We start from the raw sequence: 13,482 nt of genomic DNA, 5'->3' as shown, positions 1-13,482 counted from the left end.
AGTTTTCTCTTTTACTTCTAACATAAGGATAAGCATTGATACTGTTAACTGGGAGTTCTTAAACAGTGGTCTGCAGAGTAATAGCGAGTTATATGATGCTTGCTCCTTCTTCTTTACTGCTGCTTCTACAGACATCCAGGCACTTTTATGCAGAGCCTGGGCACCTGTAGAAGCAGCTATAAAGATGGAAGAGCAAGCCAACAGCCTCCATTAAGGGATAATGCAGTCATAAAAAGGGTAGGGAGAAAAGCTAGTGGGAAAAGAGCCAGGAATCAGCGGTAGAACTGAAGTCAGGAGCTTTCTGACTAGGTGCTTCAAAGAAAAGGTGTTTGGGAGTTAGGCAGAGAGGAGCAGAAAAGGTGGATGGGAAGAAGCAAAGGTGAACAAGACAAAGATGGCAATGGGGAAACAGGACAGGGAGGATCAGCAAACTGGGCACAGAAGGCATGCTGGGGAGTGGGGAAGGGTGCCCGAGACAGGACAATGGGTGAGTGGGGAAAAGAAATGAAGAGATATAGGTGACAGTGGGATTACATGTTTAGAAGGGATACTACTTTTATTTCAGAGTTTATATAAATTTCTTAATTCACCATGTCTTATAATTGTTACAGGGTTGGTGTGACATGGGATTGTAAATGAGACCAGGTTTTGATTCTTTGGAGGAAAGGGGGTCCATGAGACACTGTTTCTCCAGAAGCTGTTAATGCTATGATATAGTCTGAAAAACTCTGCTCTAAATTAACTTGTCTTTCAAATTGGATGTGGCACCTTTCAACTCTAGGTCATCAGTTCAAATTCAGCCAGCCAGTCACTGACGAATAGCCATTACCATCCGATGATGATTTGACAGTCTATCTAAAATGAGTTGGTTGTTTCAGCCTATGGCCTAGCAAAGAAGTATACCCATTATTACAAACACTAAATCAGGCAACTATTTATCACTAATTCATAATCTTATTGGTACCTCAGCATGGAGATCAGGGGTTGGATAGACATAAAGAAACTTGCTCTGAAGTGTAGCCTCTGGTCAGAGTTGGGGTACAAACTGTTGCTTTAATACAGAGCAACCCATTTCTCTTCAGTGTCCACCAATACATAAATAAAAAACCACCACCAATCATAAAACTTACTTTTTCCTTCTTTCTCATATTGTGGAATTCTCCTCCAAAGCACATTAGTTTGAGGCCCATTGACAGATTTCAGGTCCAATATTTTGTTTGCCTTAAACTCTAGAATGGGAGTTTTATCACCATTGGAAAGGAAGGATTCCCAAACTTTGCAGTGGGATACATACCACTTGCTTCCAACTCTGGAAGTCCTGAAATATTGTACACTGAAATAGGCTATTGTTTAGATTTTTATTCATAGATTCTCATTGATTCATTCAAATATTCCGAGGCTGCAAGGAACCACTGTGATCATGTACTCTGACCTCCTGTATAACACAGGCCACAGAATTTCCCCAAAATAATTCCTAGAGCATATCTTTTAGAAAAATATGAAATCTTGATATAAAAATTGTCCATGACGAAGAATCCACCAGAACCCTTTGGTAAACTGTTCCAGTGATTAATTACTCTCACTGTTAAAAAATTATGCCTTATTTCCAATCTGAATTTGTCTACCTTCAACTCCCAGCCATTGGGTCATATTAAACCTTTCTCTGCTAGACTAAAAAATTGTTCCTCATATAGATACTCATAGAGTGTACTGAAGTCAGCCCTTACTCTTCTCTTTTAGATTGAAATCTTTGAGTCTATCACTATATGGTGTCTTTTCTAAACTTTAACCATTCTTGTGACTCTTCTCGGAACCGAGAACATCTTTCTTGAATAGCGGGCACCAGAACTGGACACAATATTCTATCAGTGCCAAATATGACGGTAAAATAACTTTTCTACTCTTATTTGAGATTCCCCTATGTATGCATCCCAGAAGCGCCTTAGCTCTTTTGGTTATAGCATCACACTGGGAGCTCACATTCAGCTGATTATCCAACACAATCTTTTTTGGAGTCACTGCTTCCCGGATAAAATCCCCCATCCTGTAAATATGGCCTATTTTCTTTGTTTGTAGATGTATACACTTACATTTATCTGTATTAAATCACTTATTGTTTGCTTGTGCCCATTTTGCCAAGTGATCCAGACTGCTCTGAATCACTGACTTGTCCTCTTCATTATTTACCACTACCCAATATTTTGTGTCACCTGCAAATTTTATCAGTGATGATTTTATGTTTTCTTCCAGATCACTGATAAAAATGTTAAATAGTGTAGGGCCAAGAACTGATCCCTGAGGAACTCCACTGCAAACACACATGCTTGATGACGATTTCCTTTTTACAATCACATTTTAAGAACTATTAGTTAGCCACTTTTTAAGCCATTTAATGTGTATCATGTTAATTTTATATTGTTCTAGTTTTTTAATCAAAATTTTACGTGGTTCCAAGTCAAACACCTTACAGAAGTCTATTATGTCAACATATTACTTTTATTACTATTACATTTACTAGCTTGCAATCTTACCAATCTACTTTCATAAACTCATGTTGACTTGCATTAATTACATTATCTTCCTTTAATTCTTTATTAATCAAGTCCTGTATCAGTCACTCCATTATCTTGTCTAGAATCGATGTCAAGGTGATAGGCCAATAATTATCTGGGTCATCCCGTTTACTCTTTTAAAAAATTGGCATAACATTAGCTTTCTTCCAGTCTTCTGGAACTTCCCCAGTGTTCCAAGACTTATTGAAAAGCAACATTATGGTCCAGCAAGCTCCTCAGCCAGCTATTTTAAAACTCTTGGATTAAAGTTATCTGTACCTGCTGATTTAAAAAATATCTAACTTCAGTAGCTTCTGGTTAATATCCTCAAGAGATATAGTGGAATGCAAAGAATATTATCATCGCCATTTATTAACAGTGCATCATCTGTTTATCCCTCAAATATAGAACAGAAATATTTATTGAAAATTTCTGCTTTTATTGCATTATTATTGATGATTCTACCATTTCCATCTACTAATGGATGAATACCATTGTCAGGGTTCTTTTTGTTTCTGATATATTTTAAATACTCATTATTATCCTTAACTCTGTTGGCCATATATTTCACCTTGTGTCTCTTTGCTTCCCTTATCAATTTTCTACAGTTCCTATCTTCCGATTTATATACATTCCTATCAACTTCCCCTTTCTTCTGTTTGTTATATATTATTTTATTTTACATTTTTATACCTACCTCCTCATCGCCTCTAAACCAGCTTGTTTTTTTTAAACAAGTATGGCCTTCTTCCTCAATAGTGGGATTGTGGTTTATGGGCATCTAGTAAGGTGTTCTATAAATGTATTAGTTATAATTTTCCTCTCTTGCCAAAGCATGTGAAGTAGGAACTTGTGATATTAAGGGAATTTGGTCTTATAACAGGATATAATACCTTTAAACTTCTTTACAACATCTGAAAAACTCTTTAAATAAATTGTCAGTAAAGTATGTGCCATAAGTTTTATTGGCACTTGTTAGGGATGACCTACATATGAGATTTGTGGGGAATATGGCCACCCAAATCCATAGAGATGATTCATATTTCATCACACTGCCCTTCATATAAAGTCTATTTATATCTGAGGACGAATGGCTAGATAGACAATAAAAACATGAGGTGTAGTATATAGATCTTACTGGCATGAATTTGGGAAGATCTGCACTACTCATCATATACATAAATATGTGTACAACCCCCAAAGCAGGCCTGCCACACTTGTGACATATGCCAATCTTGGAGGAGGAACCTTAAAAAAGGGAGAAGCTCAGTTCAAAAGGTCCCAGACTGGGGAGGCTGACAAATCCCTGATCCTCATCTCCCAGAAAGGAGCACTGCAGAAAACCTAGCTCTGATGGACTGACCGTGAATAAAGAGTAGTAGTACAGATTGCTGGAGGATCCAGATAAGGCAGAGAAGCTGGAGCCACTCTTCATTTCTGTTAATTTACTTTCCTCTCTTTTGGTGCCTTGAATACTGAGACTAGGGACTGGGCCCTAGGGCAGAATCCTGCTGAGAATATGAACCCCGGAGGAGAAGGTGTAGGAAGTAGCTCAGGAAAGAAGCAATAGGTCTCTCCACACAGAATTTAACTACTTGCCACAAAGGTCCCTGTGCTGGAACCCATTGTAGAGGGGGCACTGAGTTCCCCTACAGCCTCACTGGAAGGACTAGCCCAAAGACCCCAGACACCAGAGGCCAGAAAGACTATTGGGTGAAAACCCTGCTTTACCCCAAAAGAAATGAGACAAAAGGTGACATGCCTGAAGGGTCGAGTCACAAGGCAACGGGGGGACCACAGATGGACCTGGTCAGCAGGACTACAGAGGATGAAACCCTGCAATGCCTTTCCCAGCCACAAGGCAGCACAAGAAGCTACAAATAAGATAAGCGGCATAATTCAAAATAACTGTCAATAAAATTTGTCTCCACATGACACTTTCGTATATTCTGTTTGTGTCAGATAGTTTACAGAAAAATTACCTAAGAAATTTGGTGCTACTTTTCTCATCACTCCTCCTAGATAGCCAGTCTATCTTACATATTAGTCTAACTCAGGAAAGGAAACAATTTTATCTGATAAATATCTAAACATTATTTAAAAGAATTTTTCTTTGTAATAATAATAACGTTGTGATTTTAAGGTCCAATACGTCAGTAGATAATGGCTAAAACCAAGTACTGTATGCCATTGGAAAGTGAGTTTCCTAGCTATAGAGTCATATAAAGCACCCATTTCTAGCCATGATAGTTACAACAGTTTCTACATTTATTTATTTAGATTTATAAAAATGTAAAAAAGGATATTTATCCATATACTATAGGCACCCTACACATAATTTAAAAACACGTTCAAAGTGAAATAGTATGATTAAATATAAACCACCAGTAGTAAGACAGGCAACTTAAAAACACAATTTTTCCTTTCCCTACAAGAATTCTCTCCCCCATCCCATTTTCAAATATTTGGGGAAAATATGAGCTTTGCAATATGCCCTAAATGTTATTAGAGTCTCCTATACTGCTCCCATCACTATGGTTCACAAGAGTTTCTGTCCTATGGTTCACAAGAGTTTCTAGCCATGATTGTTCACTCAGACACCAATGACAGAAACTAGACAGAAACCTGAGTGCTGTTAGATGTTGAACCTTAGATCTGCCATTGGTCTAGATATCAGTGTAATTGCTTGTCCTGTACCTCATACCAGTGGTGGAGACAGTGAAAGAAATTTTACACAAAATGATTAACAGAAAGCCAAAGAAAAGGCTCACTTTGAAAAAGGCAGATAAACGACCCAGTAACCAGTACTCCTTTTGCAGCCACCAGGAAAACATAATCTACATTTTTCAAAAGGAGGCTGGATAGCCATCTGTCTTGGATGTTTTAGACACAACAGTTCCTACATCTTGGCAGCGGGTTGGACTAGATGACCCTTGCAGTCCCTTCTAATCCTATGATTCTATGAAGGATAAGTCATACTCCTTCTGTCTTACCCAGAGTGCAAGGCACACTGTCTTCATGTGGCTAGGGAAGCATTCTGTAACTGTACAGTAGAAACTTTTGTATTTTTCCTTTCTCTCTGAAGAGTGCCCCAAATTCCTCTGCCAGACATCCCTAAGCGCACAAGTGAGAATCGATGTTGAAGACTTGCCTTTGGAGACCAGGTTTTCATAAAGTAATATAAAAAGTAGAACTGGGGAAAAAAAACCCCAGAAGAATGGGTGCAACAACGTTCACCTAATGCTCAAATGAAATCGAAGAACTTCAGCGGTCCACACAGTTATTTTAGATCAGATTAGTTTCCTGTTGGGACTAGAGGAGGAAGTGCAAGAATAATAGAAAGAAGACTATTCTTGTGATATTTCCGGTTTAATAGGAAGCAGGAAATACTAGACATCTGACAAATAAGCTTGTTCTAAGCCCAACTGTTTCAAGCTCAATTTTACAGCTCAAGAGATGAAAATATACAAAACAGTTTTGAGTAAATTTTGAGTACACGTGAGCCAAACTGTCAAATGTTTTGAGGTTCACCCATCATTAGTTAAAAAAAAAAACTACTTAATTGACTGCATATACTCTCAGAGTAGGGTTTGATTATTCTTATTGTTTATTTGTATAATATGTCTAACATAAACTTGTATAGTCAGTTGTTTTGAATCATGTAAAACTTTATACAGGACAGTTGTCCTCACGAGCCAGGAAAAAGGAGCACAATGCAGAAGAGTATTATATGCAAGTATTAAAGATTAATGACTTGTTTCATGATGGATATAAACCAGAAGCTCTTCACAGAAGTTTTTAACCCTAAATTTTATTTTAAGGGGGAACTGAAATATTTTTCACCTGAAAATATCTCTGTTTTGGATTCCATTTCTCCCCTGCTACTGTTGAAGATGTTATTAAAGTCAGAAGCATACAGAAAGATGCATTTTACACAGCTTTATGTGTTAGTATTTTTATCAGCTAGCAAAGGCTAACACAGAACCCTGCCTTAACTAGAAAATAAGGTCCTGGTTCTGGGAGGTGTTGAGCATCTTCTTAGACATGCTGATTAGAGCTGTACAGAGAAAGGTAATTCCATTTTATATAGAATTTGGATAGTTTGAAATGTGGAATTTGGAATGAAAACCAAATATTTTGAAAGACTTTGTGAAGTGGAATAAAGCCTTGGGTCTGGGGCAGTCTACCTGGTGGCTTCCCTGGAGCTACAGTCTGGGACCTAGGGAGTCAGCGCTCCCAGGGCCTACGCACTCCCAGTTCCCCATTATGCTGTGTGTTGGGTTGAAAGGAAGCCAGAAGCCTGGGAGCCCCAACTAAGCCAGGTACCTCAGAACTTTGGAGTTGTGGCTCCCAGGGCTTTCAGGTTCCCTGTCAGCCCGCCAGGCAGGCTGCTAAAGACCCGGGAACCTAGAAGCCTGAGCTCCCCATGAGGTCACCAGATGGGTTGCAAAGGAGTTAGGCAGGTGAGCTGGCAGGAAAACAGGCAGATTTCTGATGGAAACCAGCCTGGGTTCCATCTAAGCATTGTTGAAATCAAACGGTCGTCACAGAACATTTCAGTTTCAGTTAATCAGCATTCTCCGATGGGATAACAGTTCATCAGAGAATTTCTGACCAGTTTTAGCACTGATATTCTTAACTTCCTATGGGGGAGTTGGGAACGCTCAGAACCAGGGATGTACTATTTTAACTAATTAGCTTAAATTATATATATTTATTTATATTTTGTTCCTGATTTTGGATGCAAGACACTGACTTATGTAGAATTTGCATAAAGGCACGTCATTTCACCTTTGATCATCAGTGACCTGGATCCTGCCATAGGAGTAACTGGAGGAGGGAGGTTGTTGATTTAAATGTGCAGCAGAATGTTCCTTTCCAGGCCACTATGTGTCTAGACAGATATGCCACACCAGGGTGAGTTATGCTGATGTGAAATACAAGCACATCAAGATTACACTGAGATACAAACTTAGTGTTAAAAATTTGAGAAAAACGGTGTCTTTATCATGGGACAGTTGGAAGTGTGCACCATGCACCTGACCTAGGGCTCACTCAAACCAATGGGCGTCTTTCACTGATTTCAACGGGTCCTGGATCAGACCTTATATGAAATCTAAAAAACCACACTTATCTAGAGAGGAAGAATGGTCCAGTGGTTAAAATGTTATCCTGGGACTTGGGCGACCTGGATTCAATTCCCTGCTCCATTGCTGACTTCCTGTATGACCTTGAACAAGTCACTTATTCATTGTGCATCAGTTCCCCATCTGTACAGTGTGAATAACAACACTTCCCTACCTCATAGAAGTGTTGTGAGGATAAAAACATTAAAGAGTGTCAACTACTAGAGAGCAAAGTGGTCACATTAGTACCTTAGATAGATATCAGTCCCATATTAATGAATTAGATTAATATATTTGAAATAGCTTGCTGCATTCCATTCATTGTCAGAGCATAAAACTGAACTGTTTTTGTAGCATTTCAAATATATTAGCTGTATAACATAACAACGCCTCACCTTGGTTCATCATTGGGGATTGAACCCAGGATCTTCATTACCTCTAAGGATGATGGAGGTAGTAGTAGTAGCCTTTTAGCCTGCAAATGAGCCAGCCCCTGGCAGCATAACCACTTACCCAGCATATTACATACGCTCCTGTTAGAATCATCACATTGAGTGCTTGAAGTCTATTTGCACTCCAGGGCTACATTCACAAAGCAACTTAGATACCTAGAAAACCACTGGGATTCACAAAGCCTGAATTTAGCACTTGTAGGCTCCCAATACAATGAATGGGGAGAGACAGTGGAACACCTTCAACAGGAGAGACTGAGGGAGTTCCCTGTCAGTAGTGGCTAGGGCATTCACCACAGAGATAGCAGATCCCTGTTCAAATCCCTTTTCCCCCACCGGTGAAGCGGGGAATGGACCCAGTAGTCTACCACATCCCAAGTAAGTAAGCACCCTAACCACTGGGCTAAACATTAAGGGGAAGGTTTTCTCCCCAACCCATTGGTGTTTTGTGTGAGCTTCTCTAGGGGTCCAATCCAGTAGGTGAGGTCCAAGCACACTTATTGGATTGGGCTTCACTGAGAAGTTAGGTGGAGAAATGCCTATCTTCCCCCAGTTCATGAATCCCTCTGGGGCTTAGGCATCCAGATGCCTGACATAGGGCTGCACTGCACAGGTGCAGAGGCAGAAACACAGGCATTTAGGGAACTCTTACTGCAAAAACTTAGGTGCTGAGAGAGTTTAGGCACCTCCAGGATTCAGGGGGAGCTGAGCAGGGGTTTTCTGAATCCCAGTGGGCCCTGATTCTCTGCTTTAGGCATCTAAAGTGGCACTGAGGAGCCTAATTTTTTGTGAATCTCGCCCCAAGTCTCTATACCGGTTTTATGTCACAGGTATTATATAACTGGTATAAAGAAATGGTCACGGTGTAAGTGATCCCTCGATTCAATCTAAATTAGTGACTAGTGCCTCTGCCTGAAACTCTCGAAGAAGAAAACAATTACTTCTTAAAGCAGTGCAATTGCAGAAAATGTAGAACCATGTAGGCAATCAGGCTAAACTTCAACAAATATCAAGAAACATCCCACAAGGTCACAACTCTATTAGCTAAGGATGTGGAAAACAAAAATTTGGTCAGAGGTTAAACAGTATGTAGAGCATTTGACACAGAAATACAAAAAAATACCTTAACATAAACTGCAATAAACTCAGGTAAAAGTAAGGTAAAAGTTCCCTCTGAGGCCCAAACACATAGTTGGCACAATTAAAACAAACAACAATAGGAGCAAAATGTAGTATTTCAGACATTTCAAATGGCTACATAGAAATATTATGGCCAGATCCTTAGCTAGCCTAAACTGGCAAAATTCCACTGAAGGTAATAGTTACACTAATTCACACCAGCTGAATATCTGATGTGCTCTGTCTCTCTCTCGGTTTTTCTGTCTGTGTGTAAATATATGTCACAAGCATAACCTGAAGGGACCACTCTTGGGGTGAGAGGATAATTTAATTTCCATTGTCATTCACATCTTGTCCTTTCTGTTGGTAATGCCAAAAATTAGTGCCAATTATGATGGTAGTCTTTATGATGTTAATACCAGTCCAATATGAAACTGGGACTCACTGCACTTATTTCATATAGACCAAACTGCCATCAAATAAATAGTAATGATTTTTGGTTAGGTCAGAATTCAGATCAGTGACCTAGAGCTGAAGTCTCTGTATCTCATTAATAATTCTCTGAACTATCCAATATCTTACATCTATATATTTTATATCCATATAGATGCTCTACATGGAACATATGTCATAAATAATTGGCTTTATACTTTAAAGTAATATCAAAGAGTGCTGAAGTATTTTTTAATATAACTATTTGATTTTATAACAGAACAGCATTTTTTGGTTTTATTATGAAATTCACCAACATTTTTAAGTCTGTTCATTTGATTTCTCTAAGAATGAATGAATATATATATATATATATATATATATATATATATATACATATATATATATACACACACACACACACACAGATTACTTCTAGAATTGCATGATTTATGCCACCTGAAGAATTAGAGAATTCAAAAAAGATACCTGGTACATCAGTGAAGGTCTCTCCAAGGATAGATACATGAAAATGTAGTTCCATCTCTTTAAGTTTCAGCAATACTTTAAAGAAACTCTCAGGGTCTTTATCATGCTCCCTTGAAATAAACAAACAGAATTTACCTTGACTTAGATTATATTTATTTGTAGAAAACATTTTACTTGTCAGAATAAGGTTTCTCTTAACCTGTTTTTGGTATTGGGGACCTCAGTCCCCTAAGCATGATTTTCTCCTCTGATCACTCACCCTGCATGATGGCTTATGACATATGGACTTTTATTTGCCTCAGCCTATGACTCAAGACCACAATCAGCCTTGTTAGAGTCTTAAGCCTTATCCCTGGCCCATCTTTCTGAGACTATGTGTTCACTCTTTACATTACCAACTTAGATAGCATACAGACTTAAAAATTTTTTTCTCCCAACTAAAAGCATATCTATGCCACATCAACAGAATACACTGAGAACATCCTCACTTTTTAGATCAGAAGCATGTAATTTTGTGGGTAAGTTAATGACAGAGAGGCAAGGAAGGTGTTATTCAATTCATAAAAATATACAGAATCATAATTTCAATGGAGTCACCCTCTGGCATGGGAGATTCACTACTTCTCCGCCTCCCCAGCTTGCAGCTCCAAGTCTTCTTGTTTGTGGAAATTTTGATAATACTCAATTTGACCTATTACTGATGACAGTGTATCATTCAAAAGCTCTTTCTCCCACCAACACAATGGTACCAAACATGACAAACCTGGAACAATTACGTAGATATATACTTGAGAAAATGTTTAAAATCAACTTTTTTATATTATACTTTAACACAGGCATGTCAAACATGCAGCCCTCACAAGGTAATATTGTGGCCCTTGACTAACAGAACATGCTCAGAACATGACACCTGATTTTTTTAACGTTACAGATCATTATCAATGGAAGGAGGGATTAAAGTTGATTTGCCATTATCAGAAAGAAAGAAGCAGTTTAGTGGTATTATCAACTTTGTTAATTATGTCAAAAGACTTGTAATGAGGTACTGCTTAAGATGTCAGCACTCAGCCAGAAATTACTGGAATACCTTCACCAACAGTATGCACATAGTTACATAATATACATCACATAACATAATTAATTACAACCCAAAGAAATGTATTACAAAATCCTTGTTTTTATGTTGGTCATGATCATTTTTAGACATAAACAGGGAGTGAAGAATACCAGCTAGTAGCTGAATCTTTGGAGAATACTTCTGTGGATGACCTGGCTAAACATGATGCTCGGTGACACTTTACAAGCTACACGAAGTACACGCACACACTGAATTTGGCAAGGGTGGAGGGGAAATACATCGAACACCAGGAAAATGTTGAAGATGCTGGGACAAGTGTCAGTGGGGGAGAGTCTTTGCTGCTCTTTATATTATGTGTCAGGAGTGCTAATTGGAATTTGCACCTCCCAGCAGTGGAAGCCTTTGTGAAATGTTTTTCTTGCTTTAGAGTTAACCAACTATTCTGCAGTGATTGCCTGGTACATTGCTGAAATAAGAGGTGTAGTGAAGTCTGCCCCTGACACACGGGAGGAATTTCAAGAAGGAAATTGGGTTGTTAAAAGTTCGCCAGTTCCCTTCAGTGCACTTGGTTCAGATGAAGCCCTAGAACACGAAAACAGAGCAATGAAAGTTGTTGGGGGGTTGGATGGCATAACACAGCAGCCCATTTTTTCCTGACAACCCCAGAACTCTATTGAATTTTGAACGAAACATTAAGCCCAACTAGAATGACTTCCCCAGACGTTACCAAGCACCAGCTAGACTCATTCGGTGCTGTTAAATGGCAAGAGGGGGCAATTTTAAAGCTACAGGATGAGCTTACGTGCACTTGCAAACCATTTGAGTACAAAGGGCTAGAGTTCATTAATATCATGACAAAATAGTTCCAAGTGATGAGACAGGTAAAGATGTCAGTTGAATGGATATTTTGGGTCATGACTTGTTTGAAGTCTTCAAAAACCAAAGTATTATCCAAGGATCTGCCAATCTATAGGCTCCAATCAAGAAGAACAGACTAAAGCTGTAAATGAATGCAAAGAAGAAAGTCAGAGTGAACATATCAGGGATTATTACAGAGCTAACCACAGACAGGTTCAACTGGTCATGTCCAGATCTCAGCATAATGTTGATTTACATGAGACTTTGGGAAAGAATAAGTTCTTCAAGGTACCACAATCCGTGTCTGAGTGCAAAGGAACAATGCATATGTGGCCAGGCAAAAAGCAAACCAATGCACATCTTGCATGGTCTTCCTAAAACAGCACCCAGTACAATGTGACCAGTAGCTTATGCTAGCAGAGTCCTTTCAATGTAGCAGTCACAGATGGCTGTGAGATACAAGCTCTCGACAAACCAGAAATTGTTAACTCCTGCCAAGATTTGGCTGAACATTTCATTACGAAGCTACAGTGAATATACTGTACCTATGACACGCAGGTAGAGGAATCAATAAAAAAATATTACCAGAAAGAAGAGACTCCATGGTATTTCGCTTGTCCAATACAAAATCATTGACTCCACAAACATCTTCAATGTCACACTGAAGAAGCTACTGTCTCATACTCACATGAAGGATGAATTAACTGCATACCTTGCAGAAAAGAACTCCAGCATGTAAGGCATTGTTCAAAGAATTTTGTTGTCGCATTGAGTAACACAGCTGCTATCTTGCACTGTTCAGTGGAATTTCTTCATAGTTCACATGAGAAGGCTGATAGTAAAATTATCTTGCATGCTATCTACGCCACAAAGAAAGGCGCTACTAAACTCTGGAGTTTTGCGCAAGATACAGATGTTTTAATGCTTTCTGTTAGACTCTACCAAAGACTTCAACAAGATTCTGGTTTTGTGCTTGCTGCTGGGGAACAGAATTGCTGTATATCCTTCAGAGATAATTTTCCTATCACTCAGATCATTAAAAGCCACTGTACTGCCAGGTTTTCACACCTTTTCAGGATGTAACACTACTGGCAGGCTGTCTGGAAACACCAAATTAACTTACTGGAAGACATTTGATTAAGCCTCCTTGCTCTGAAGATGCTTGGAATGGCTGAGACAATCACCAATGAAGTCATAAATGCACTGGATGCATTCATATGCCAAGTTTACCATTTGAAGACCACTACTATGCAGTTGCAAAACTACCTTGGTGGATGTTTTCCAAGAAGCAGACAAATGAAGAAAAATTGCCACTGATAAGGTATGCATTTATACCTGCTAACAAGAGGACAAATTATCAAGCAATGGAATGGACC

General features: G+C 38.9%; 1 protein-coding gene across 5 annotated transcripts in view; it reads right to left on the bottom strand.

The window, feature by feature from the left end:
• Positions 1-13,482, bottom strand: part of GTDC1 (glycosyltransferase like domain containing 1) — a 195,156-nt gene that overhangs the window by 17,265 nt on the left and 164,409 nt on the right. For all 5 annotated transcript variants that reach the window (XM_067549499.1, XM_067549502.1, XM_067549501.1 and 2 more), the window contains one exon: positions 10,171-10,280. In XM_067549499.1, coding sequence (XP_067405600.1) covers positions 10,171-10,280 — 110 coding nt within the window. The remainder of the gene's footprint in view (positions 1-10,170; positions 10,281-13,482) is intronic.

This window comes from Emydura macquarii, unplaced genomic scaffold, assembly GCF_026122565.2.
Source record: "Emydura macquarii macquarii isolate MOO-44397 ecotype Brisbane River unplaced genomic scaffold, CSIRO-AGI_Emac_v2 contig_1253, whole genome shotgun sequence".
In the NCBI taxonomy this organism is placed as follows: Eukaryota; Metazoa; Chordata; order Testudines; family Chelidae; genus Emydura; species Emydura macquarii.
This window is presented reverse-complemented; position numbering and strand designations above follow the sequence as displayed.